The 25,522-nt window shown below is 43.9% G+C and overlaps 2 protein-coding genes across 2 annotated transcripts in view; one reads left to right on the forward strand and one right to left on the reverse strand.

Moving 5' to 3' along the window:
* Positions 1-14,898, reverse strand: part of LOC150009215 (BOS complex subunit NOMO1) — a 49,154-nt gene extending 34,256 nt beyond the window's left edge. The window contains exons 1-8 of the mRNA XM_090276965.1: positions 14,631-14,898; positions 11,163-11,252; positions 9,284-9,329; positions 6,342-6,442; positions 5,577-5,683; positions 3,647-3,719; positions 900-1,052; positions 308-445 (exon numbers count right to left, since the gene is read on the reverse strand). Of these exons, the coding sequence (XP_090133091.1) occupies positions 308-445; positions 900-1,052; positions 3,647-3,719; positions 5,577-5,683; positions 6,342-6,442; positions 9,284-9,329; positions 11,163-11,252; positions 14,631-14,855 (933 nt within the window). The 5' untranslated portion in view covers positions 14,856-14,898. The remainder of the gene's footprint in view (positions 1-307; positions 446-899; positions 1,053-3,646; positions 3,720-5,576; positions 5,684-6,341; positions 6,443-9,283; positions 9,330-11,162; positions 11,253-14,630) is intronic.
* Positions 14,899-17,513: 2,615 nt separating this feature from the next.
* The window catches only part of ABCC6 (ATP binding cassette subfamily C member 6), a 49,960-nt gene continuing 41,951 nt past the window's right edge, over positions 17,514-25,522 (forward strand). The window contains exons 1-6 of the mRNA XM_090279354.1: positions 17,514-17,549; positions 18,914-19,096; positions 20,576-20,701; positions 20,835-20,963; positions 22,401-22,526; positions 23,737-23,798. Of these exons, the coding sequence (XP_090135480.1) occupies positions 17,514-17,549; positions 18,914-19,096; positions 20,576-20,701; positions 20,835-20,963; positions 22,401-22,526; positions 23,737-23,798 (662 nt within the window). The remainder of the gene's footprint in view (positions 17,550-18,913; positions 19,097-20,575; positions 20,702-20,834; positions 20,964-22,400; positions 22,527-23,736; positions 23,799-25,522) is intronic.

Genomic DNA, 25,522 nt, shown 5'->3' on the forward strand with positions numbered 1-25,522 from the left:
GAAGAGTGTGTTAATTACTAAGAGCCAATAACATGATCCAACCATCAATATTAATTATCAATTCAGCAGCTCACAAATGACAAAGGGTTCAAGGCAAGCCAAGAGAAACTATTATAACTGTTGCCGATTTTAAAAGAGAAAGGCTTGCATTTTTGTAGCTACTACAGATGGGTCAGAGCTTTATCCTAAGTAACTGCTAAATAAAATGTTCACAAAACCAGGGCCAACCATTTCGTCCTTAACACCCAAATGCCATCAGCATTATAAGAGTCCCAAACACAAACAGAATGGAAATTAAGTCACTCACCACAGTATAGCCCCCACTTGGCAAGGAATAGAAGGAGAATGAGCCGTCTTCCTTGGAGACCGCATAGCACAAATACACCAAACTCTGGTCTTGGGGCTGGAACCCAGGCACGGGTGAGACATTGCAGCCCAGGACATCCTGCACCAGGAAAATCAAAACGTGACTGTCTTTATCACTTACATGTTCTGAGTATCACCAAATAGCCACATTATAGGAAAACCTTCATAAGTCTTATGTCACAAAATATGTATTTCTGAAATTTAGGACATAGTAGAAATAAAAGGAACAAAATTTTTTAAATTGAAGGTAAAAATGGTTCGATCTTCTAGGGGAAAAAAAAAAGGCATGATCATCCTGGCCCAAAGTCACATGGCTCGTAAGAGGCAGAGCTGAGATTTGTCTGAAATGGGTCTGATTGATTTCAAAGCCTGTCCACTTTACACCAAACTCCACCACCTCCCAGTGTAGACATTCAATTTCTTTTAAGTCAACCAAGAAACACAATGTTCTTAACTGTTGAGACTATAAATTAATCTTGACTCCATTTTAAACAGTATAATCTCAGTCTCTTTTGCCCCTTTTCTTTGCTTACCTCTTTGGTTACTAAAGAAGAAAAGAGAAGAAACTTCACCCCTTTCATGGGTTCCCCGTCACTGCGGACAGAGCCAGACACGTTGTAGCCGGCCACTATCAGTGGACTGGCGGCATTAGCGTTGGAGTTGGTCACTCGCACAGTGGTGCTCGCCTACAAAAGATTTTAATTTCAAAAAAAAGAAATACTCACCCTGGCTGGTGTGGCTCAGTGGATTGAGCACCAGCCTGTGAACCAAAAGGTCACTGGTTTGATTCCCAGTCAGGGCACACACCTGGGTTACAGCCATGTCCCCAGTTGGGGGCATGTGAGAGGCAAGCAACTTATGTTTCTCTCACACATAAATGTTTCTCTCCCTCTCTCCGAAAATAAATAAATAAAATCTTTTAAAATTTTTAAAAAGAAATACAAAGTGTTAGGAACATGAGGACATGTTTAAACTAAAATATTAACTAGGAAAAAAGTAACATGCAAAATCACATATGTAGTATGATCGCTATTTCATGTGCAAAATGAAGTAAAAGGAAATGTGGCAAAATGCAGACAATGACTTCAGCTATATGGTGGATATTTTACATCTTTCACACTTCTCCACCTTCCAAATTTTTTGTTGCCACTTCTTTATGCTGTATGTTTCAATTTTTTAAAAATGAGCATGCCTTACTTTTTCCCTACGTTTAATGGTATATATGCATATATTTTTCAAACTAAAGTACAATTTATGTGGAGAAGAGTGTACATATTCCAAGTGCCCAGGGCAGTGCTTTTCACCAACTGAATACACCATGCAGACAGTGCCAAAACAGAACAGAACCAGCGCCCCAGAAGCCCATTCATGCTCGTTTCCAGGCACTATCTCCAGCAAGCGGCAACCATCACCCTGGCTTCTGACAGCACACTTTACTTTGAAACACAATTCCATATGAATAAACTCAAATTCCTTTGTGCATACAATTAACAATGTAAGCCTTAAATTTTATTCTACTTATAATGCGTAAGCCAATAAATTTTAAATAAAAATTATTTTTTAATCCTCAACTGAGGACACTTTTTTTTCATTGTTTCGAGAGAGAGGATGGGAGAGAGGAAGGGAGAGAAACATTGATGCAAGAGAGGAGCATTGACTGGTTGCCTCCCGTACGTACCCAGACTAGGGGTCAGTGCCCAGAACAGGGGTCACATGCGCTTATGCCCAGACCAGGGACTGAACCCACAACCTAAACATGTGCCCTGACTGGGAATCAAACCCGCACCCTTTCAGTTACAGGGCAATGCTCCAATCAACTAAGCCATGTGGGCCAGGGCAAATAAAACAATTTGAAATCCTGAAAACCTAAAGTCATAAACAGTATACACATACCTTTAGGCTGAAACCATACCATCAATAATAACTGCATAAAATCTATAGAGTAAACCCTGAAATAGTGATTCTGATGCCTTCCTGAGCAAGAATGGGACCCAGCCTCAAAACTAAAATAAAAGCTAATATGTCAAAATGTCCCTTAAGTCTTATTCCAATTTGTTTTTCCACAGTTATAAAATCTCACCCATTATGTTTCTTTATTTTTTTATCGTTTATTATAAACTATTTCAAACAAAAAAGATAAAAGAAATACTCTAAAAAACACCTCTACATGCTCTAACCAGCTAAAGAAATATAAGAGTAGAAATACAATTCAACAGTGTGGTGACTGCTGGGGGAAGCGGAGTATAAGGGGAATAAATGGTAATGGGAAAATAAAATACAATGAAGACTAAATTAAAAAAGAAAGAAAAACAATGCAAGACCCTTGCATCTCTCCTTCTCTTCCCTCTACATATGTCAATTAACATGGTGTTTGTCACCCCCATGCACATCTTTGCAAGTGTTCTACATATGAATGTACCCATAACTGGTATTATCAGGGGTGTTTTTAGTTACTACATAAATGGTATCATATTTCCTTATCCTCCAGCAACGTGCCTTTTTCATTCAACGTATGTTTTTAAATGCAGTCATATTGATGTATGTAGCTCTGGTGCATTCCTTATGGCTGACGTACAGAATTCGACTGTGGGATGAATCTACAGCCTACCCTCCTCTTAATGAACATTTAGATTGTTTACAATATTTTGCTATTACAAACAAAGCTGCAATAAACATTCTTATACATTCTCCTTGGGCACATTTACAACAGTTTCTAGAATGTTAAGTATGTTTATAGGATGTTGTTTTTGACTGAAAGAAGTACAACAAATAAACCCCTTTGTGCTGTGTTTAATCAGTATCAGCTTCATACAACTATACATATGTTCTACTTCTTCATAAAAGAACGTACTTGGATATTGGTTTAGAACTTCAAAATGACAAGTATAGGGCTTTCACAGTTAATGGACTCATTGTCAAACTTTAAGAACATACAACTACAGGTCGTCTGAGGTTGCTGGGTAACTTTATTTTCTACTGAGTTAAAAAGAAAGTTAGGTCCTTCTGGTGTCGATTTAGCTTAAAATAGCTACAGTTAATAACAAACCTATTTCACAGCACAAAGACAGTATTTTCACCTAAAACTGAAACCAACATAAGCAGCACCGGCTACAGTGAGGGAGCTTTACCTTACAAACACCACCACCAGCATCACTGCTTTTTCATCTACTTCCAGAAAAACCATAAACTAACTCGCTTCATATCCTGAACTGAAAATCCCTGTGTCGGCCCCCAAACCAGCACCCTGTTGGCACACTGAAGACATAATGGAAATGCTTACCTCCTTCAATGCCCAGGTTGGATGAGTTGCAAGGATTTCATAGTCTCCAGGAAGAACTTTAAAAAATGCAAACCTAAAGAATACAAAATACCACTTAACTGATTCCCAACAACCTGAGCAGTGCTAATTGTATGACTAATATTAGGAGGCACAAGAGCATGTTTGAATTATCACCAACTTGCCATTAGCTAGTTAAGTGAGCATGAACAAAATTTAATTCTTCACTGTGCGAATCCACATCAGAAGCATTTACTGAGCACTTACTGCGTGCAAGGAATGGTATTCTGTGTGCAAGGTTCCTGCTTTCCTTAACCTCAAGGATTTCTGGCCTAAAAACCAGTCACTGTGGTTTAGCAGGGATCAGTCATAGAACAGGCAAGTGACTTCTGACAGAGGTGACAGGCATGAATAGGCAAACAGAAGGAAAGTGATGTGTCCACGGGCATGGAAATGAGAAGGGAGGAGTCACATGTAAAAACGGAGAACAGATCCAACAGGTTAGGCAGAACTAACACAGGATAATGCTAATGGTATGGGGGGGTAAATGATAACAACCTTTAAATGCTTTGTTATCAAAAGCAAATACGACATTCTCAGCTCAATGCAACAGTGATGGAGCCAGAAGCCAATGAAGGTCACTCAGGTAGCTACAGACTAACCAAAACCAAAGTGAGATGAACTGAGGTTGGAAATGAAAGGATTCTGACACATTTAACCCTTTAAATCCACAAGGCACCAGACAATTAGAGGGCTAGTTCTAACAAAATGAGCTACAAAAGCATTCCATCTTTCCTTCTGTGGTGGTATTTTATTACATCAATGTTGCCTGTAATAACTGGATAGGGTGTGGCAGTCATTTTGCTACAATAAAATTGAAACTGCCACTGGATTTTGGTCTCAGTAAGATGTAGCCTACACTTCTCGTTCATGGTATCCCCATTCTGCAAGTTACTATCTTTGTTTAGTTAGGGCAGATGGAGCTTCAGAAAGGTCAAGTCATTTTTACCAGCAAGGTCAACAGCAAACCAAGAGCCTAGAAAAAATAGAAACTTCACATTCCTCCATAGACCAGCACTGGAGAAGCATCAATCAAATAGAAGTAAATGTTATTCCAAAAATAATTTCAATGCTCATTATTTAAAAATTGAATGACTTACTGACAGACTCATTATAAACTTCAACTTTGCAGCTTAGTCAATTCTGTATATTAAAGTAGTTAGTAATGATCTGAATGCTTTCAAAATTATCAGCTGGAACTAGTCTGGTATTAATCTTGGCACATCTGTGAATATTTGCAACTCAACAATATAAATTCATTAAATAAATGCTTTAAATTTGATTCATCAAGGTAAATTAAGTAATATTCAGTTGTAACTACAAAACAATGTTGATGTCATAGTGAGAAAATGATTTTTAAAAATTGTAACTGAGCTAACCTATATTGAGTTAATAGTTATTAAGCACATACGTCATGCCAGAGAGTTTGAAACACTAATTCTATATAATTTGATTTTCCCAATAACCTTAGGAGATATATTTCATGATTATTATCATGTATAATGAGGAAACGGAGGCCCAGAGGCATTAAGTATCTTGCCCCAGGTCAAACAGCTAGCAAATAGGGGAACCAGGATTCAAACCTAGGGTGTCAGGCTCCAGAGCCAGTGCCAATCATTAAATGAAGGCCTACTATGTGCCAGGCCCTGCAGTAGGTGCTTGACAGATGTTATACCATCAATGCTAGATGCAATGGGTCAGATGACTTCCATTTTACAGATGAGGAACTTGAGGCCCTGACGGGCATGAACCCACTCAAAGTTAAGAGGCCAAATCAGGATTTGAACCCAGATCTCCCTAAAGCCAAAGCTCCCTCAACCCCCACCACAGCCCCGCTCTAGCTGTGAGACAGGACAACACAAGCACAACTCACTTTCCACCAGGTTGTGTAACCGTGGACTGGATCTTTGCTTCAGTCCCCGTGTTTCTCAGAGACACCTGAACTCCAGCAGGACCTAGAGGCTGCCCTTTGCTGAGAACCTGTCATGGAGAACAAGGTTAGAACTTGGCCCAGCAGCAAAGTCCACTCAACAGATCCTGCTCATACTCCCTACATGGGGCCTACAACCTTCTTTGGGTGAAAATTCCTGTGAAAAGGGGATGGAGATCGTGGATATCCTTCCCAGGAAGGGTTGAGGGACTGTGAGAGGAAACAGGAACAGTATGTAATAATAGTTTGCTCCATCGAATCTAAGACATCATCAGTTAAACAATTATTTTACCAAGTTTAGAGTGGAGAGATGATCCTCATCTCTAACAGGAAACCCACACATGAAGATGGAACAAAAGGGCCTCCCTCTCAATGTAAAGGTAAAGAAGTAGACCCACCATGCAGAAAAGGATGGCAAGGAAATGTGCACATCTCAACAGTGATGCTGGATGGAGGGAGGAAAAACTGTCCCCTGAGAATCTGTCCCTTTCAAAGGCCACTTGTAGCACTTACACGCTAGATCTGACCCCAAAAAACACCCACTACATTTTATACTCAATGTTATTGAGTTCCCAAATCCTCCTGAAGCTTATCTGCAGGTCCCTGTGCAAAGTCCTCAGGTTAAAAAGTCTGCTTTTTTAAAGGTGAGAGAAGACTCAGTGTATACTACAGAGCAAAGTTAAAAATAATGAAGTGCTAAAACCAAACCTTTCCATTCACAGAGAAGCCCGTGAACACAAAGTTGATGTCCCCGCCCTTCGTGCAGATGTCACTGATGCCATCCACATGGAGCTCCACGTTTGTTGGCTCTGAAGGGTGAAGATGGGAACGGGGAACAAGACAAGGGCAGTTTAGTTCTGCGATAAGGTGAAACTGTCCAGGTAAAATAATTTCATTGGTTAACTCATTTTACTTATTTTTGAGCACTTACTACATTCACATGGTTCAAAATCCAAAGGTGCAAAAAGTATGAAGGGAAAGTATCCCTCCCACCCTATTCTTGGGCACTGTTTCCTGCCCCAGAGGATAATATACTCTTATAACAATCTTTCAGCCAAGATGTATCAGAGTCCCATGGAAAATTCAGTGAGCACCAAATAGTCAATAGTTTTATTCACTGAATGCCCACCATACGCCAGGCACCAAACCAAATGCATTTAATCCTCACAACTCCCTTAAGAGGTAGGGAGGAACATTTCCAATTGATTGAGGGATAAACTGAGGCACAGAAAGGTTCACGATCTCTCAAAGTCACAGCGCTTGTGAGTTACAGGGCCCCAACTGAACCCCCCAAAATCTGGCTCCAGTTCTGTCCCCTGACCAAGCACATGGGTTCATCCATATTAAACCAGGGCCATAAACTCCAATGCCCCTCAGAAACAAATGGGCAAGAAGTCAGCAGACCGGCTAAGTGGGGAATCGGAAAGGGGAAGCCACTCCTCAGTTTCCGTCAACTGCAGCCGTGTAGCCCAGCGTTGCAACAGCCTCCAAATTCTCAAGAAAAACTAGAAATCCAGCTTACAGGTGCCACCTCCTGATTTTTCATTATTAACAACTAATTCAATTTTTTCAAGAATGAAGTTGATGTGTTAAAAGGTTAAGAATAATGTGGAGTGATAAGCAGAGAGAAAAATGGGAAAAATCAAAAGAATTTCAGGTAAAACAAAAAAATTACTCACAAAAACACATAGGCAGAGATGCCAATTTAAAAAAAAAAAGACAGAAGACTTGAAGAGGCACCTCACAAGAGGTGCCAAATGACCAATAACACAAGAGTGCTCAACTTCAATGGCCATTAGGGAAATGCAAGTCCAAACCACAGTGAGGTGCTGCCACATCCCCACCAGGGTGGCCAAAATGAAAAAGGCTGACCATGCCAGGCGCTGGTAAGGACCTGGAGCACCTGGGACTCTTACACACTGATGGCAGAGAAGCTGTCACACCCACTCTGGCTGTTTGGCCTTACCTACCAGAGCTGAGCACGTAAAACTTCTATCGCCCAGTACTGTAGTTTCATTTCTGGTATATAACTCCACAGAAATGCAAACCCATGTACCAAAAAATATGTACAAGGATGCTTGCAGGAATACTATTCTTAATGGCCAAAATCAGGAAGTAACCCAAATGTCCATCAAAAGCAGAAGGGATAAGCTAAATCTCTTTACATTCATAGAGTAATAGAATGAAGTAATGAGAGATAAATATACTATGAATGAATCTCATGAACAACATTGAGAGAAAGAAATCAGATACAAAAATGTACTTGTGTGGTTCAATTTATATCAAGTTCAAAACAGAAAAAACTAATCTGTGATTTTAGGTCAGGGTGGTGGTCACCTGCAGGGTTTTGTTTTGGAGGGGGAGCAGTTAATGAATGCCTGTGGATGCTGATGAAGTTCCACCTCATTATCTGGGTGTATGTTACATGGGTCAGTGCACTTTGTGAAAAGCCCTTTCTGACAAGTACACTTACCTGAAAGTTATGTTATAAATCAGTAAAAAAGCCTGTCAAAAGAAAAGACATTGACAAGGGAGGGGGCTCCAACAAAACACTGGCTGGTTGCCAATCTGTACCCTTTGCTTTAGCCATCAGTTGGGTTTGATTTCCCCTTCAACTTTCTGAAATGAACCAGCCAGGTACCCACCCTGACTTGGAAATGAAAAAGAACTTCTCTCACACAGCCAAATCAGTTACCCGAGCTTCCCTTTGCCCACTGTGATGGCAGGGACTCAGCTCTTCCTTGTGTAACTCACAAGCCTGCCTGCCAGAACAGCCGTGGCCGCCCACTCCCACCCCCAAGCTACAGAACCAGGATCACACACATTTATACTGAAGAGTCAATACTCTCTCCTCCCCAAAATTGTCAGCCAGGTAAAAGCAGAACCATCCCTTCTGATCTCAACCTCATTCCCATCTCTCAAACTTTTCTAAAAGGCAGTTACTTTTTGCTAAAAGCTCAGGAAAGTTTTGAGCTTTTATTTGTGCAGAAGGACTGCTTTTAAGTATCGACTAATCAATTGCTAATTATGAGCCAGTCACTCTGAACACACAAATACACTGGCCCTTTAATCCTCCAGGTTGCCTGTGAGGCAGGTGCTATTACTCTCCAGACCCCCCAAGCGAGGAGATGGGCAACAGGGCAAGGCACTTGTCCAAGGTCATCACAGAGCTGGGAAGGCCCAGGGCTGCCATATATTCTTATCTCTTAAGAGAAGTAGACCTGGACTTTTGTGACAAATCTCACAATATTTAATGTTATAATTAACTCACACACACACACACACAAAAAAAAAAATAATAGTAACACTGAGAGAGCTAAGAAAGAAGCCACGGTGGGAGAGGAACCAAGCCCCTGCTCCTGACCTCTATATATAATTCTAGTGCCGCTTAATAAATGAAACTGAAACAGTAGAGTTTCCTGAGAAAGGTACTAGAAAAAATGTCTATTTTAAGAAAGATGACAAAAAAACCTTAAGGTAGATCTAAGGTAAATCCAATGTGCTCTAAAGTGACAAGGCAAGGGACCCTCTTCTACACTAGAAATGAATCCTTAATGCTTTAGCAATCTGTGCACTCTGACACCTTAAATTAATAGCCATCATATAATCTAATCATTTACAGAGTATATCTAAGTATTCAGTTAACTTACCAAAACTCCACCCTAGGGGAGGCTCAATCTTCAGAATAAAATCTCCCTAAGAGGGGGAAAAAAGTAAAGGAATGAGAACTGATGACTTCAACTAGCTTACCTGTGTTTAGTGCTATCATTTAATCTAGAGTTTTTATACCAGAAATGAAATTCCAAGCATAAACTGAAGCTGATAACCAGAAATTCCCATTTAACCAATCAGAAGACACCGTGTAAAGGCTCAAGGGAGAATTCTAAAGATGCCATATCCAGCCACTCCTTGTATTTTGATACCAAACATATTGTAATGAACCTCCTACTAACCCTTCCTACACCTAAGGTTGCTAGAGTCAGCAAATACCTTCAGGAACTAAAGTCGTTTCTTAAAGCCAGATTTTACTCATACACCCTAGTTTCTTTAGATTGTTCTAATAGTAAAAAATAATAATAATAAAATAAATTTTGAAAGATTTCAAGACCCAGTTTGTCCACCTCTAGAAACCAATCCTATATACAAGGTGAGACAAAAATAGGTTTACAGTTGTTCTATGGAAAATAATACAATAATTAAGAAATAATAACACAAGAATAAACTGTTTTGCGTGCTTATAACTGAGACCTACTCTTCTCCACCCTGTACTGTGCGCAAAGATGTAAGTTCAAAAATATTTATTGCTATGTTGTACTAATAATTTTAAAAATTGGGAAAAATTTCTGTCTCTAGAGAACTTGTTAAATAAATTACTGTTCTGGTCCGACTCTGACATCCTATGAGGCCATTAAAAAGAAGGCAGTAGATCTATACATGCTGATGTTGAGAAGTGCCAAGATATTACCATGGGGGGAAAAATCAAATTGCAAAATAATTCCTATTATTTGATTCCATTTGTATTTTTTTAAGATTTTGTTTATTTATTTTTAGGGAGAGGGGAAAGGAGGAAGAAAGAGAGAGAGAGAAGCATGATGTGTGAGAGAAAGAGCGATCAGTTGTTTCTTGCATGCCCCCAAATGGGGACCTGGCCCCCAACCCAGGCATGGGCCCTGTCTGGGAATTGAACCGGCGACCTTTTGGTTTGCAGGCCAGCACTCAATCCAGTGAGCCACACCAGTCAGGGCTTCTTTTTCTTTTTCCATTTGTATTTTTTAATCAAAATTAAAACTATGTATATTGACTATTTTTGCAACTTCCTGTGAATCTAGTTTTAAATAAAAAATTGGAATGTGCGGAGGATAGAGAAGTGGAAGTATGAATATGTACAGACCCCCATCTAGGTGCACATGTGTTTGTGTATATCTGCATATAAGCACAGACATGTGTATTCATGGATATCTGAATAAACGGGAATAGAGAAAGCATTCTGTTAGGATACACACCAAAACTTTTCTCAAAGGTTAGAACTAGACAAGAAGGGGCAACTGGGGAATTAAAGATAAGATTTACATCATATACTTCTAAATACCGTGATTTTTTCACAAAGCTCATAAATTCACATATTACTTGCGAATTTTATTTAAACGTTTTAAGCTGCTTGCAAATAGGGGGTTCTATTAAATTAGGCTTTCCCAACCTTGACACTACAAACATTTGTCTGTCCTATGCAGCGTGACGGGATGTTTAGCTTCCTTCCTGGCCTCTATTCACTACGTAACTGTAGTGCTCCTCTTCCCCTACAATTGTAAAAAGCAAAAATGTCTCTAAACATTGACAACTATCTCTGAAGACTTAGAGAAACACTATATTCAATCATCTCACCCAGAATTTGGCCAGAATTGTCACATTCCACTTATAATCAGATGAGAACATGCTTTTGTGGGAATGACCATTATTCTCCTGGTTAGCAGAGCACTGGGGGCCACACCACTTCCCATTATAAAAGACTAAATTACTCTGCCCTCTTACCTTATCATACAAGGGGATCATAAAGTAACCATTGTTAGGGGCACAGTCTGTCTGGTATTTCAAAGTCCCATGCTTGGTGTACAACTTTATCTAGAAAGAAAGGAAAGAAAAGAGAGGTCGTCATTTCACCTTTGAGAATTAGCTACATACATTACGCCTGAATGCATTCAGTCAAGGCATTTGCTGAGGACCTACCACTTGCTGCTATTAACACTGGACAATGTGGGACAGAGAAGGGTACCTACCCCCGAAATAATGTGACTCGATACATTTCAGGTTTGAAATCATCTAAAGTCTACTCCAAGTTATATTTTTCAATGTTTCTTTATTTTAGTCACTGTTTCCATGTTGTTTCTGGGTATAAAATTTTCAGATTTGCTGTTAGTAAGGTGCTTGTTAAAAGAAATTTCTAAGCCCCGTTTCTGTTTCTAAACTAGAAGGTCTGGAGTCAGGCCAAATATCTGCATTAACTCCAAATGATTACCAATGCTTGTAGTTACACTCATCTACAAACTTAATTTTCTCTTTTAAGTTCATCCTCGGGACAAAACATATCAAGATATTTAATATATATTCTCTCCTCTCGGACTCTCTAAAACTCTTGCATCCTGAGCATTCCCAGACATAAACTGTTAACCCATTAAGATGTTCAAGTAACATCTGGGTCTCCCACATACAGTGTGACCTTGGGCAAGTCATTTACCATCCTGAGGTCCTTTGTTTCTTCATAGGTAAAAAGAGAGCCACTCCCCGTCCCGGTGGCTGTACAGATTCACATCTATGTGTATTAAGCAGCTGACACTGGGTATGAACCCCTTCCCTGAAAAAATAGCCTATATTACTACTTACTATGACTATTTTACTATATTGCCATGTTGTATTACTATTATCTCTCTGAAGAAAAAAGCAAAGTGGTATAACTGTCAGGGCAAAGACTGGATCCAAAAAAATTTCCTAAACCTACCTGTGTGGATCAACCACTCTGAGCCTAGTTTCTACATCTGTAAAAGGAAGCATTGGATCTCACCTCCAAAATGTTAATGCTGCGACGGCAATATGGAAACGACAGTCACATCAGAGCAGCTAAGCAGGTGTAAAAAGCAGCAAGCTCACAATGTGTGCATTTGGGAAAAGCACAGAGTTAAATTACACATGAATTGTAAGTGCCCTGCCCCATGGGTGTGACAACAGCTTACACTCCACAGAGCCTGGAACAGTGTCTTGTTTAGGGTAGGTAATCAATACATACTCAATGACTTCGTTTACAGGCCATAAAGAAAATCAGATGCACAAGCTTAAAACACGAATTGAAAGTTCCCCTGTCCAGAGGGGCCAGGGAAGCAATGTCAACGGGCATGTATTTAAAGGGAGACAGATCGCTACTCAACCCGAGCCAAGCTTTGCAGCCCAAAGATCAACTAGTTTTCCAGAGAAATCAGAAATCCAGTTTTTAAAATGAAATCTCCTGATAATCAAAGTTTCAGCAACCAATACAACTTTTCTTTTGTAGGGATTTTTGCCTGTTGTGTTGTCTGTACTGCTAGACCCCCACCCTGGACACTTTCAGGACATGCAGGGGGGCTCACGCAATAGTTACTGACTGAATGAATATGATGGGAAAACACACAGAAGGGAAGAGGCTGGAGAGGAGTAAAGGTAGTTTTATTGGGAGACAGAAAATACAGTCGAGAACTGATTATGAAATACCTTCATTATCTGTATGCCTTTCATCAAGTGCAGATGAGGACACAGGGCGGTGATATACATCGCACATATGAAACGTCTGATTTCATAATCAGAAATTGTGAAAGAGTAAATGCATCAGACCATCTGGACAGGCAGCCCTGGGGCTCAAGGAACACACTTCATACTGGGTCCCAACACCTGCCCTCTGCTTTCAAGGTGACAATTGTGCTTGGGGTGGGAGGGCCCCGAAACTGCCTTTACTTTCCTCCCAGAGCCCCGGGAAACTACAAGCTACAGAAGGCCTATCCAGGCAGCTTCTGAAGTGCCTGGGCCCACACACTGGGAGGCAATCCAGGAGGTGGCATGGGCACCCAGCTGTCCCTCAGAGCCCAGCCACTGGCAGTAGGTAGTCATTCATTAAACACCCAACGTCCTAAAACCAAAAACGCTGGAGCAGTCACAGACAGAGGCCCTCAAAGGGGATAATTATCTTCTTCAGGAAATATATGGCACTAGGTTCTGAGGCGTCTCTCACAACCCCTTGCTGCAGGAACAGAGAGTGGGACTTGGGGCAAGGCCAGGTCCAAGGACTAGTGGGGGACGGAATCCACTTCCTCCCGCGCCCCAGTCCTCCGCGGCCTTTGTGGAACACACCGGTTTATCCGTCACCGCAGCCCTCTGGCGGCCAGTGCCGGGGCGGCTCCAGCGTGCTCTCGGGCAGCCTTTGGGCTCTCAGTCCCTAGGCCCTTCTTTTTGGCACCTTCCAGCCCATTCCTTGTCCTCTTTCAAATCCCCTTCTCCTGCCCCCATCATCAGTAATCTCCTAAAATAGAGGCGCCACCCTGACAGGTGACTTTCTACCCCTATTTCCATCAGCCTCCCTTCCTCTTCACAAAGCTTTCTGGGTCATAATCGCACCGGGCTGATAATCACTTGATGAAGGCTTTGCAACTTAATGAAAAGACTCCTGCACAAATCTCTAGTGGAATTCCAATAACTACCCAGCAAGCCAATCAGGGCAGCTCACGACTCTCCATTTTTAGAGAAAAAGAAGTGCCAGGGGGCTAAGAACAGGGGCCCAGGGATTAAACACAGATTCCTAGCCCCAGAGATGCCAACAGAGATCTACTGGGTCAGTATCTCTGGGATAGAAACAGATGTTCTCTAAAAGCACCCCAGTGGGTTTGGAGGGGTTCCGTGGATTGGAAGTTTGGGGGGCTGAGAAGTGGGGTTTGGGAGGGCAAGACTTGTGGTATCTAGGTTCTGGAATATGGCTTTCAGGAAATCTGAGTTCACGGAGTCTGAGTCCCAAGGGGGACTGGGTCCCGCTGAGACTGGGTGTTAAGAGATCTGGGGCCTGGATTCTGGGGATGATCTGGGTTCTGAATTATCTTGAATCTGGATTCTGGGAGCTGGAGTTTAGGTTTTAAAAAATCTGGGGGTCTTGATTTGGAGGATCCTTGGTTTTGTGTGATGTGATAAAAGTTATGCAGCACCATCACCACAAATGTCCCTCACACCCCTGCGCACACAGGTTCTGGCCCCTGTCCCGACTGCATAAGCTGACCCCTCGGTAAGAATCCCCACTCCAGCGAGTCCGCGGAGGCAGTGCTGGAGGGCCCACGGCAAGCGGCGCCTTTAAAAAGTTAAGGACTGCTAGAATGTGGGACTGGTGACAACCGCTTGATGTAAGAGGAGAGACCACCGCGACCCAGAGAGGTTGAGTGACTGGCCCAGGGTCACACAGCGAGCTCCAGCCCGGGTCGCGGGGCAGGCGCTCACCTCGATGAGCGAGTAGTTGATCTCCACATCAGACTTGACGAAGCCCCCGCAGCCCACCACGATGTCCTCGGAGCCGCGCACTGGTCCCACGCCGCTCAGCAGCAACACCACGGTGGCAGCCAGCACTGCGGGCCCCGGCGGCCCAGCGCCCGGGTACACCCGCATGCCCCAGCCCCCGCCGCCAGACGCCCTGCAGACCTCCGGCTCCTGCTCCAGACACCGCATGCAGCCCGCAGCTTCCTCGCCTACGGGCGGCTGACAGCCAAGCCCCGCCCCACTTCGGCGCGCTTGCGCGCTTGCTCGCGCGCTCCTGACCCCGCTCCTGACCCGGGCCCACACCCTCAGGCAAAATGACTCCACGCACACGCAACAACAAAAACCGGCCAATTGTGCCCTCTGGAGGCCTGGAGGACTCCGTGCACTGTCTGGCAGGTGCAGTTGCACGGCACGTACACAGAGACATAAATTCCAAAGAATTCGATTTTGTAGTTCAGTATCCCTGAAACTGGAAAGGACGAGAGACTGCTGATAGAAGTATTCAACAGTTTTCCCAAATTTTCCTAACCCATATATTTCACAGATGATATATAATCTCAAAAACCACTTTAGGAATTTGTATAAGTTGGTGCATTTTTCCATGATAAATGATCAATAAGGTTTTTTGAAAGAGAAATATAGGTCATTTAAGTTCAGCATAACATTTAAAAGATGTTTTAATTTTATTTTAATCCCAGCTCCAATAACATATGCATAGAAACACATTTTGAGGGCTTTTTTCCCCATTAGCAAAACATGTACACTGTTTACTTTGAACAACTTGTGTGACATATAGCATGATTACCCTGAAAAGACATTTAGATTCAACATGTTGTATTTTGTCCCGAGACTGAATATATACTATAACATAAACTGAATTTAACGCAGGTCACTACACTAAAATAGACAAAAATTCTTTTTCTTATCTGACATTTGGAATTTTTCCATTTTGCGCCTTTAAAAAAATTAAGTGCTTTATTTTGATAGCTTTTATATTTTATTTTTAAGTAATGAGGTAAAAGAAAATTTACCACCGGAATTTGCCATTGTGGCTAAGACTTAAGTAATAAAAACTGTGAGTCACAATGATCTTAACTATACAAAGGTCAAAACCCTCAAACTGGCTACAACACATCCACTGAGGATCTCAATCATGAGAGCATCTGATTTCAGTTTCTCAACTGCTGGGTTATAGAGAGAAAATATTTAAACAGTTGTTTATTGATTGAGATCCGTTATTTAAATAACTACAATTGAAATGTATGCCCTTTAACCTCCCTAGCATGAATCCCTGGTCTGTCTTGGAAAATCCCCAGGGGTTGAAAGCCACCAATTAGGAAATGCTGGCCTATGGAAACTTCTCATCTTACAGAGCAAGGAACAGGCTCAGAGAAGGAAAGCGGCTTGTCTAGGGCTCTCTGCGTGCAGCCAGAGAGCAGGAAAGTAGATTTGGACTTGCCCAAGTTCTGTTTTTGGCTCGCCGACTGGTTTCCTCTGTTTTCTTCCTGCCTTCCTAACCATTCCCCCTCGAATTTCCAACATTCCCCTCAAATTCAACTTCAAATATACAAAGAAATCAAGGACTAGGACTGTGGCAATGCCAGCTGGAGAGGAGGCTGCAGGCAGAGGGAGCTCAAGCCTCCCCTTTAATTTCCAGCCGCCTCCACCAAAACCACCTCAAATAAACAGACATAACTTAAATGTAAACAGCAGCTCTGCCACACTCAGCTCCAAGACAAATCCTTGGGTCCTTTGTGTCCCTGCTCTTCCAGAAGGCCCAGGGGGGAGGATGGCTGAAGGGGAAACAAAAAGAAGGGGGAGGAAATAGGGCCAGGGGAGCCCATGTGGTTGAGGCTGTAGGAGGCAGGAGAAAAGATGAAGTCAAGACCCTGAGAAGTAACGAGGCAGCATGGAGAGAACAGAGGATTTTAATTCTGCACCCAAAGTGAGCATCCATGCTTATCTGTCTGAAAAAGCTGAGTCTTGCGTTTCTGTCCTGGAAGGAATACATGCTCATTGCAGAAGGAAAGAAAACAGGAAAGGAAAGGAAAAGAAAATTAGGATTTCCACGATACTGCTTTAGTGCATTTCTATCTTTTTTATTTATGCATATGTCACATAGAGTCATTTCCAAAAAGAACTCGTGGCTGAGGACCCAACTTGCTTTAAGACCCAGGAGAAGAAGGTAAATGACATGACTTCCCCATTTTCTCCACCTTATACTTTTTTCTTTTTTTGAAAAATGAGTCTCTGTTTTACTATGATCTCTTTTTTCACTTACCATTTAGCAACCATTTTTCCAAATTAATATATTTTGGGGATGGCACTTTGAACCGCTGCTTAATAACCTATGAATGAAATAATAATACTAATGCTAATAATACCTAACTTGCTGAGCATTCATCGTGTGCCTGGCACTGTGCTAAATTCTTTATAGTAATCTTTTAAAAATCTTCCCACCACCCTGGAGGCAGACAATGCCCACCCCCACAGATGAAAAGACTGCAGCTTAATCAGACTGTTCCCCCACCCACCCTGTTGTTGGACACTTAGCACGTGCACACCTGTTGGGTTCTTTCATCGGCATAAATTCCTGGAATCGCTGTTGCAGTGTTCAGGAAGTCTGGATCTGGGGATCCCCTCCCGAGGAGCCTGCTGGGGCCTTTCTGAACCACATTTCACCTCTTCCAGCTCCACCCCCGCCGCGAGGCTGGACCTTGCCCAGGCCTCGCAATTCGGAGCTGGAATCCTGGCCAGGCCTGCCAGGCTCCGCCCCTTCCCAGTCTAGGGGGCTGCCAGAGACTACCGACAGACCTAGGAACAGACAGACTGACTGACTGCGCCCCGATGGCCGCTCCAGGAGAGCCGAGCATGGGACCGGGAGTGAGTGCCCCCTGCCCGCCCACTCCCCTTTTCCCACCTTGGTAGATCTCTCAGGAGATAACCCCAAAATTCAGGCCAGATGAATGCCAGGGGAAGGTGATCCCTTTAACCAAACCCTGCCCAGGAGAGACCAGCACGGTTAAAGGGGCCTCCAGACCTCCCAGCTACTGGGACTTTGACCTCTATTTGCTTAAAGCTTCAGGACCCTCTTTTCTCTCAAGTAGGCTCTTAGCAGAAGACTCTAGGGAGTGGAGTTCATAGGGTAGCAGTGAGGGTCACAAAATCCCAGGATTTCAGGGGCCAGGTAGGTAAGGCAAAAATAATAACTGATGTCTATTTATTTTTAATATATAGGTTTTTTTTTTTAATCCTCACCTGAGGACATGTTTATTGATTTTGGAGAGAGATGAAGAAAGGGAGAGAGAGAGAGGCAGAGAAACACTGATGTGATTTTTTGATGAGTTGCCTCTTCTACGCGTCCAGACCAGAAATCAAGCCATCAATGCTTTGGTTTACTGACCAACGCTCTAACTAACTGAGCCTCACTGACTAGGGCAATAGCTGATGTTTAAATGAGGGCTTACTTTGCCCAGTATCATGCTATGTGCTTTACTCGTATTGAGCCATTTAACACAGCTTTTACAGATTGATTCTCTTATTATCCCCCTTTTGCAGGGAAGGAAACTGAGGCACAGGGAGGTTGCAGTTTACAGAGCTGGTGAGTGGTGAAGTGGGAGGAGTAAATATTACCAGTGGTGGGGGGGGCTGCAGGGGGCTATTAATACACTGGGGAGAGAACTGAAGACGTCATGTTCTCCTTACTTCATATTTAAACTTCTAGGGTTAGAAAAGGCCTTCACAGTGGCTAAGAATCACAAATCAAGAACAAGGTTTGGAGTCAAACAGGCCTAAGTGGAGTCAGCTCTGTCTCTTCCTATTTGTGTGAGCCCGGAGAAGGCTGTTCCCCTCTCAGTGCCTCAGTTTCCCAGTCTGTGAAGTGAGGACAGGAGCACCTACCTCCTAGAGTTATTATAAGGATTAAGTGATCGTCTGTGCCCAGCACTCATCAGGGACTCCTGGACTCACCCACCTGGGTTCAAATCCCAGCACCACCACTTTCCAGCTGGGTGACATCAGCCAAGTTACTCAACTTCTCTGGGCCTCAGCTTTCTCATCTGCAAAATCAATCCTCATAGGGTTGATGCTAGGATTAAAGGAGTTGAGAATAATAAAGTATTCCAAAGAGTACTTGGCATGTTTTCATGTAAATGTTAGGGGTTCAAAAAGCTGCCTGGCCCTGTAAACAGGCAAATTTGGGACCCCTGTGTTGTACCATCATAAGGGTCATCCTGGTATTCCCTCAGATCTGGAACCAGACGGAGCCTGAGTCCGCCGCCGACAGCCTGCTGAGCCTGTGCTTCCTGAAAACAGCAGGAGTCTGGGTGGCCCCCATGTACCTCTGGGTCCTTGGCCCCATCTACCTCCTCTACATCCACCGCCATGGCAAGGGCTACCTCCGCATGTCCTTCCTGTTCAAGACCAAAATGGTAGCTACTGCCTCAGAGCCCAGACCCAGACAGTGTTTGGGGTGGTGGGGGAGGGGGGAGCAGGCTGGAACCTGGCAGAGACCCCAAAGTGGACACTCCTCCTATCAAGGTGCACACAGGGCGATAACAAGAAGGGAACTTGTTAACTAAACAGAGCAATACTCCACAAGATACAGAGGTAAACTCAGGGGAACAAGGTTCACCCAAACAGATTGGTAATAATGAAAATCCACAAACACACACATCCAGACACCCATGCATTCCTGAACAGTTTCTGGCTAACATAACCTGGCATTCTACAAAACATGGAATACACAAGGTAATTTTAGGATCACACTAGGATAAATCTTTTACATTTTCAACAGTTATGCATTGGTTTTTATGCTTTCCTGCTATCCGTACTAAAGAACAATTCTTAAAATTGTTAAGCATTTATTTTAAAGAGTTAGAAAAACACTGGCATTCTAAGTGTAAACCTTTCTGCTCGGCTGTGCCTTTCTCCAGACTTCTACAAGAATGCTCTTCAAGGGTCGTTCATTCCCATATCACCTTGTTAATTTTTGTCCTATTGCCAACCATCTCTCTACTGTTGACACACTCTCCATTAAAGGGCCAGTAATGCATATCTGAGGCTTTGAGGGTCATGTGGTCCCTGTCCCAACTACTGGTTCTGACATTGCAGCAGGAAAGCAGCCACAGACCACAGTCAACAAAGGCATGACTGTGTTTCAACAACTATGCATATATACATATATATATATATATATATATATATATACACACACACACACATATATAGTCACTGACATTTGAATTTCATATAATTTTCACGTGTCATGACATATTTACTTTTCTGAGTTTTGTTCAATGATTGGAAAATGTCAAAAAAACCATTCTTAGATTCTTAGCTCACAAACAGGACAAAAACGGGCAGTGTGCTAGGCTCAGACTGTGAGTGGCAGTGTGACTGCTGCTTTGAATAACTGAGGTCCTTTCCCAGTGTGCCAGGTCTGGCCTTCCCTCTGCACATAGGCACTCTCACTTTCTTGCTTTCTCTTATTCAAAAGAGTGGCTGAAGCATTTTAGAGAGGACCCAGAGACACACCGGGCCCAACAGGGTTCCCCCTTGACTTAATAGTAGTGATTGAAAGAGACTGGACAAAGGCATTTGAGTCTATTTCATTTCACTCTGTTCCTTTGTACCTAAGTATCTTTCCTGGGCTCTGTTGGAGCACCACCAGCATTTTGGAAAACACAGGGTTGGCTTGGACCCTTGTGGTCATCATTATAGGACAGTTACAGGTCGAGTTCTACCTGCGGCACCCCTCACTGCTTTTTCTTACGCATCTTTCACATCAGCACTGTTAAGTTCCAACATTGGTATGTGACAGTGCCCCATCCAGACTCACTCACAGTGACGTGGGGTCACTGTGCAGTTTGCCCCCACCTTTCTTTTCACCCACCAGCCTGTCTCCCCAGGTGCTTGGGTTTGCCCTCATAATGCTGTACACCATTAGCGTGTCTGTCGCTCTTTGGAGAATCCAGCAGGGGAGGCCACAGGCCCACGAGTTCCTCATCCATCCCACCGTGTGGCTCACCACGATGGTAAGGACATCCCCAGGCTTGCTGGCTTGTTCCTGGCTACTGCTCTTCCTGCCATGGTGGAGGATGTGGGGCAGAGTTCCCCTCCTGCTCCCTCCTCTCACCTTAAAGGGGACATCCTGACTCTCTGGTGCAGACCTTTGCAGTGTTCCTGATCCACATAGAGAGGAAGAAAGGGGTCCAAGCATCTGGGGTACTGTTTGGGTACTGGCTACTCTGCTGTCTCTTGCCAGCCATCAGTGCCGCCCAGCAGGCCTCGCAAGAGGTAAGTGAGGGCTTGGGCCACCTGGGGAACTCAACATGGCAGTTTCAGGCCTCGGGTCCCGTCCTTCCTCCTCCCTTTTCCACACACAAGCACCACAGTTGCTTAAATTCAAGCGACTCACAAACACACTCCCTCCCATAGAAGTACCCACGATCCCACATCTTTATCAACACAAATTGCCATTGTCTTATACACTCATGGCACTCACTTTACTTGCACACCAGACACACCCTTTATGCATCACACAAGCACAGACTCCGACACATCTGACACAAACACACACATACCCACGTATGTCCACTCACACTTGCTGCCACCCAGCTGTGGCTGTGCCTTCAAGTTCCTACACGACTCAGGCACAAACTTCCCGCACCGCACACATGCTCACACAGCCCTTCCACATTCCCCGGTACCGACACACTGCGTTCGCAAGCTCAGGGTTCCTGCATGAAATTCCACACTGGCCACATACACAGATGGCAGAAGGAGACAGAAATGGCAGCCCCTCCAGAATGGTAGATGGCAGTTTAATAAGCGAAGGGAACTTACCTACAAGGCTTGGCTTGGGCGCCACAAGACGAGGAGATCTCTGCACCCGCCCGCCAGGATCTTAAAGTTTCTACAGCAGCCTTAATGGGGCTCAGTCACGTGTACTGTCCAGTAGGTCTCAGGGCACCTGGCTGCCTCATTGGAACAGGGGAGAGGTGAGGAGCCTCGGATGGCCCCGGTCCAGCGCACAGACCAACCGGCAGTCCCATCCTCTCAGTGACCTCCCCCAACACACACCTGTGCACACTCTCCCTCATTCCTGCAGGTTTCCGCTCATGCTCACCTGTTCTCTCCCTCACCTGTGCTCCCGTGCACCTGTATTTCCATGCTGATTTTATACACCCACTCATGTTTCTGCCTCCCAATCTGGAAAGCAGAATTTCCATGTTAGGGGGTTTGATGAGTCATTTTACCTGCAAAAAGAAAAATATGTAACCTAGACCATGGTTTCTCAACCTTAGCCCTCTTGCCGTAATTCTCTTTTGGGTGAGGAAGCCATCCTGTACATTGTAGGATGTTGAGTAGCATCCCTGGCCTCCACCCACTTGATTCCAGTAGCACCATCCCCGCACTATGGTTACCCCACATGTCTACTGATATTGTCAAATATCCACCAGGGGCAAAACTGCCCCCAGTTGAAAACCACTTGCCCAGGGAGCGCTCATTGAAGGTCTCTTGGACCAAATGGTTACTCCATCCTGTTCTTTTTTAAAATAACAGAGAAACACTCTTCTCTCCTTAGGGACAGATTTATAAAGTAACCTTTGTAACTAATGGGAAAATTCCGTAGGTCATCCACCAATTAATTCATCAAAGGGTAGGGTCCCACAGTTGACTTATTACTCTACCTGCCTAGACTCAGTGGGATTTCTGCCTTCTCTTCCACAGGTCTTCCAGAGTGACCCCTTCCGCCACCTGTCCACCTACCTGTGCTTGTCTCTGGTGGCGGCACAGTTTGTGCTGTCCTGCTTCGCTGATCGACCCCCCTTCTTCCCTAAAGACCCCCAGCAGTCTGTAAGTCCCCATGTCTCCAACCCAGTGCCTCCCTTGTCCCTGTTCTACTTCTGGTCTCAATCCCCCCATGTGACTGAAGGGAGTTGAACTATAGCACAGGCCTTTCCTTTTTTAAATTTATTCCATCACCCAGTAAGATGTGTATTACACATCTATGCCATGGCCAACTTGGGTTGGCCAACTTTTTCTGTCCAGAGCAAGATAGAAACTATTTTAGGTTTAGGGGGCCACATGGTCTCTGTGGCAACTATTCAACTCTGCTGCTGTAGCACAAAAGTAGCCACAAACAGTATGTCAACAAAAGAACATGAAGTATTCCAATAAAACTTTATCGTAGAGAAAAGCAGTGGGTCGGATCTGGTCCCCAGGGCTGTAGCTTGCCTCCCCCTGCTCTGTGCCCAGCTAGGGGCTGAGGATCGATACTGAAAGCAGATGTTGTGCCTTGTCATGCAGCTAACACCCAAGTAGGAGAACCAAACATTAGTCACATATTACACAAATGTGTGGAAAATTACAACTGCGGCAACTGCTCCGCAGAAGAACTCATGGTCCATGAGAGTTTACAACAAGTAACATTGAACTAATCTGTGAAATCTAGAAAGAACCCTCTAAGGAAGAGACAGTTGATCTGAGGTCATCTAAAAAGATACTCAACTGCTTAAATAATCAAATTAAAACTATAATAAGACTTCTTTTCTGTGATAATGGCAGGAAAAAGTTAAAATTGATAACGAGCTGTGATGGCAAGGATGTGGTGAAATGGGCACTCTCATGCCCTATTGGTGAAGAACATAAGTCTGTGCCCTTTCTCTGGAGCAGGTGGCAAAATCTCAGGACAGGTTCCTCTCCACTTCCTCACCACATTCACTGAGCGATATGGCTCAGAATGTTGTCTATGTCATTCATGGCCCTTGCCTTGAGAACTGCCTGGTCTCAGTATTAATAACAGTTATCCTTTGGGGCAACTGTTAGTTCTTGCCTTGTGGATGCTCTCAGTCCTGTGGCCCAATCCCTTTTTGCCTCGCCTGCTAGGAAGCACTAAGCCCATTCGTGTCTACCTCCAACAAGAAGGCAGGGCACGCTGGTGTACACTTTTACTACTGAGCTGTTGGTCACTTCACCCTGTCTTCCCGCCCTTGGTTCCCTTGCCACATACTGGCCGTGGAACGTGAGACCGAGCTTTCCTTTGCCCCATCTTTTGTCTTTACAGAATCCATGTCCAGAGGCTGGGGCCTCCTTCCCCTCCAAGGCCATGTTCTGGTGGGTTTCTGGGTAAGTAAAGTAGCTGGGGAGGGGCTGGGGTGGTGCCTCCACCCACCTGCATTTCTTGTCCTGATTTGTCACCACAACTCTCCTGCCGTGGGGTTCCTCCCAAGCTTACCAAGGTCAGCTGGGTTTCTCCGTTCCAGCCTCCCTGCGTCCTTCTCAGATTCTAATGTGCTCACACCTACTCACTCATTGGAGTAAGAGCTGAGTTTGACTCCTGCCTCTGTCTCTTAGCCAGCCATATCACAAATATTTGGAGTCTTAGTTTTCCCCTTTGTAAAATGGGAACAACTCTACCTTCATTGAATGTGAAGTGCTTAGTGCTTATACATAGCAGGTGCTCAATAAAAATCATCTCTTACTTGGCTTCATTCATTCCATCAGTACTTAATAAGCACTTACTATGTGCTAAGCACCAAAGGTGAGAAGGTCAAGACCAAGCCTTCATTCCCTGGAGGCTCCCAGGCTGGTAGAGAAGACACATGTTCCTTCAGAGTCAGCACACTGGGCACTGAGGATGTCCCCACCCACCATGCCCCCTCCTGACTATGCTATGGTCATATTTCATAGTACTTAGATTTAAGTCTTAGCCCCACCACTTTCTAGCTGTGTGACCTTGGGAAAGCTACTGAGCCTCTCTGTGCCTCAGTCTCTACACCTGTAAAATAAGGATAACAATAGCATCTACGTCATAGGGTTGTAAGAATTAAATGAGATAAGGTTTGTTAAGCACTTAGAACAGGGCCTGGCCCATAATGAGTATTATATAAAGTAGCTACTAAATAAATGCAGAATAGTGTGTGCCGGGGATATGGAATTGGTGGAAAGAGCATAGAAGTGCTAGAAGAAAACAGACCTAGCCCTCTATTTCCCAAACGTAGGTTCCTTCAAGCTTTTTCCCTTATTAGGGTATCATTCATACACTGTTTACTTAATGTTTTTCTTTAAGTCAACTCAGTTTTTTTCTACTTTAATAGCCTTTTTCAAAAAGCAAACTCTCTATCACTGCCAAATTGGAGAAATCTATAGAATTGCTTTCCATGCACAACTCCAAACATAGGTTCAGTGAAAAGCAAGCAGTGTGAGTAATTTCTAAATCAGAAGTGTTACTTGCCTGAGTTTGCTCTGTGTTCAGAAAGGGAACTTGAAAAGTCTCGGAGAGGAGCTCAAGGGCAGCACCAAACAAGACCTTCTCTTTGGTGTCATGAGACAGATTAGAGAGACCTGAAAAGAAAATAACACCCCTTCTACAGAGTCTATAGTCATTAATTTCTTGTGTATGCGTGTTGTTCGCTACCTTGCCCCGTACCCAGAGGGCAGAGAGAGATGGAAGAGAAAGCCCCCAGAATGGCAGGTGGGGGTTTTAACAAGCAAGAGAACATGCCTCCGAGGCTTGTCTTGTGTGCTGCTGGACAACGAGGTCCCCACACCCTCTGGTCAGAGCCCTAGCAGTTTATACAGAGCCTTAATGGGGTTCAGCCATGTGTACCATCCAGGAGGTCTCAACAACATCTTACTCTCCCAAGGCTCCTTGAAATAGCTCCCAGTGCAGAAAGAGTGGGCAGTGTGCACATTCCAGGGGCAGGGAAGGGGTGAGGAGCCTCCAGCTGCCCCCGTCTAGCTCTTGGGTCAACCGGTGGTCACATCCTCTCAATAACCTCCTCCAACAACGTGCCACCTACAGTCGTCTCATATACCAGTCCCACGCATTGGGAAACACTGTCATTTTA

This window comes from Furipterus horrens, unplaced genomic scaffold (assembly GCF_987537825.1).
Source record: "Furipterus horrens unplaced genomic scaffold, mFurHor1.1.pri manual_scaffold_5, whole genome shotgun sequence".
In the NCBI taxonomy this organism is placed as follows: Eukaryota; Metazoa; Chordata; class Mammalia; order Chiroptera; family Furipteridae; genus Furipterus; species Furipterus horrens.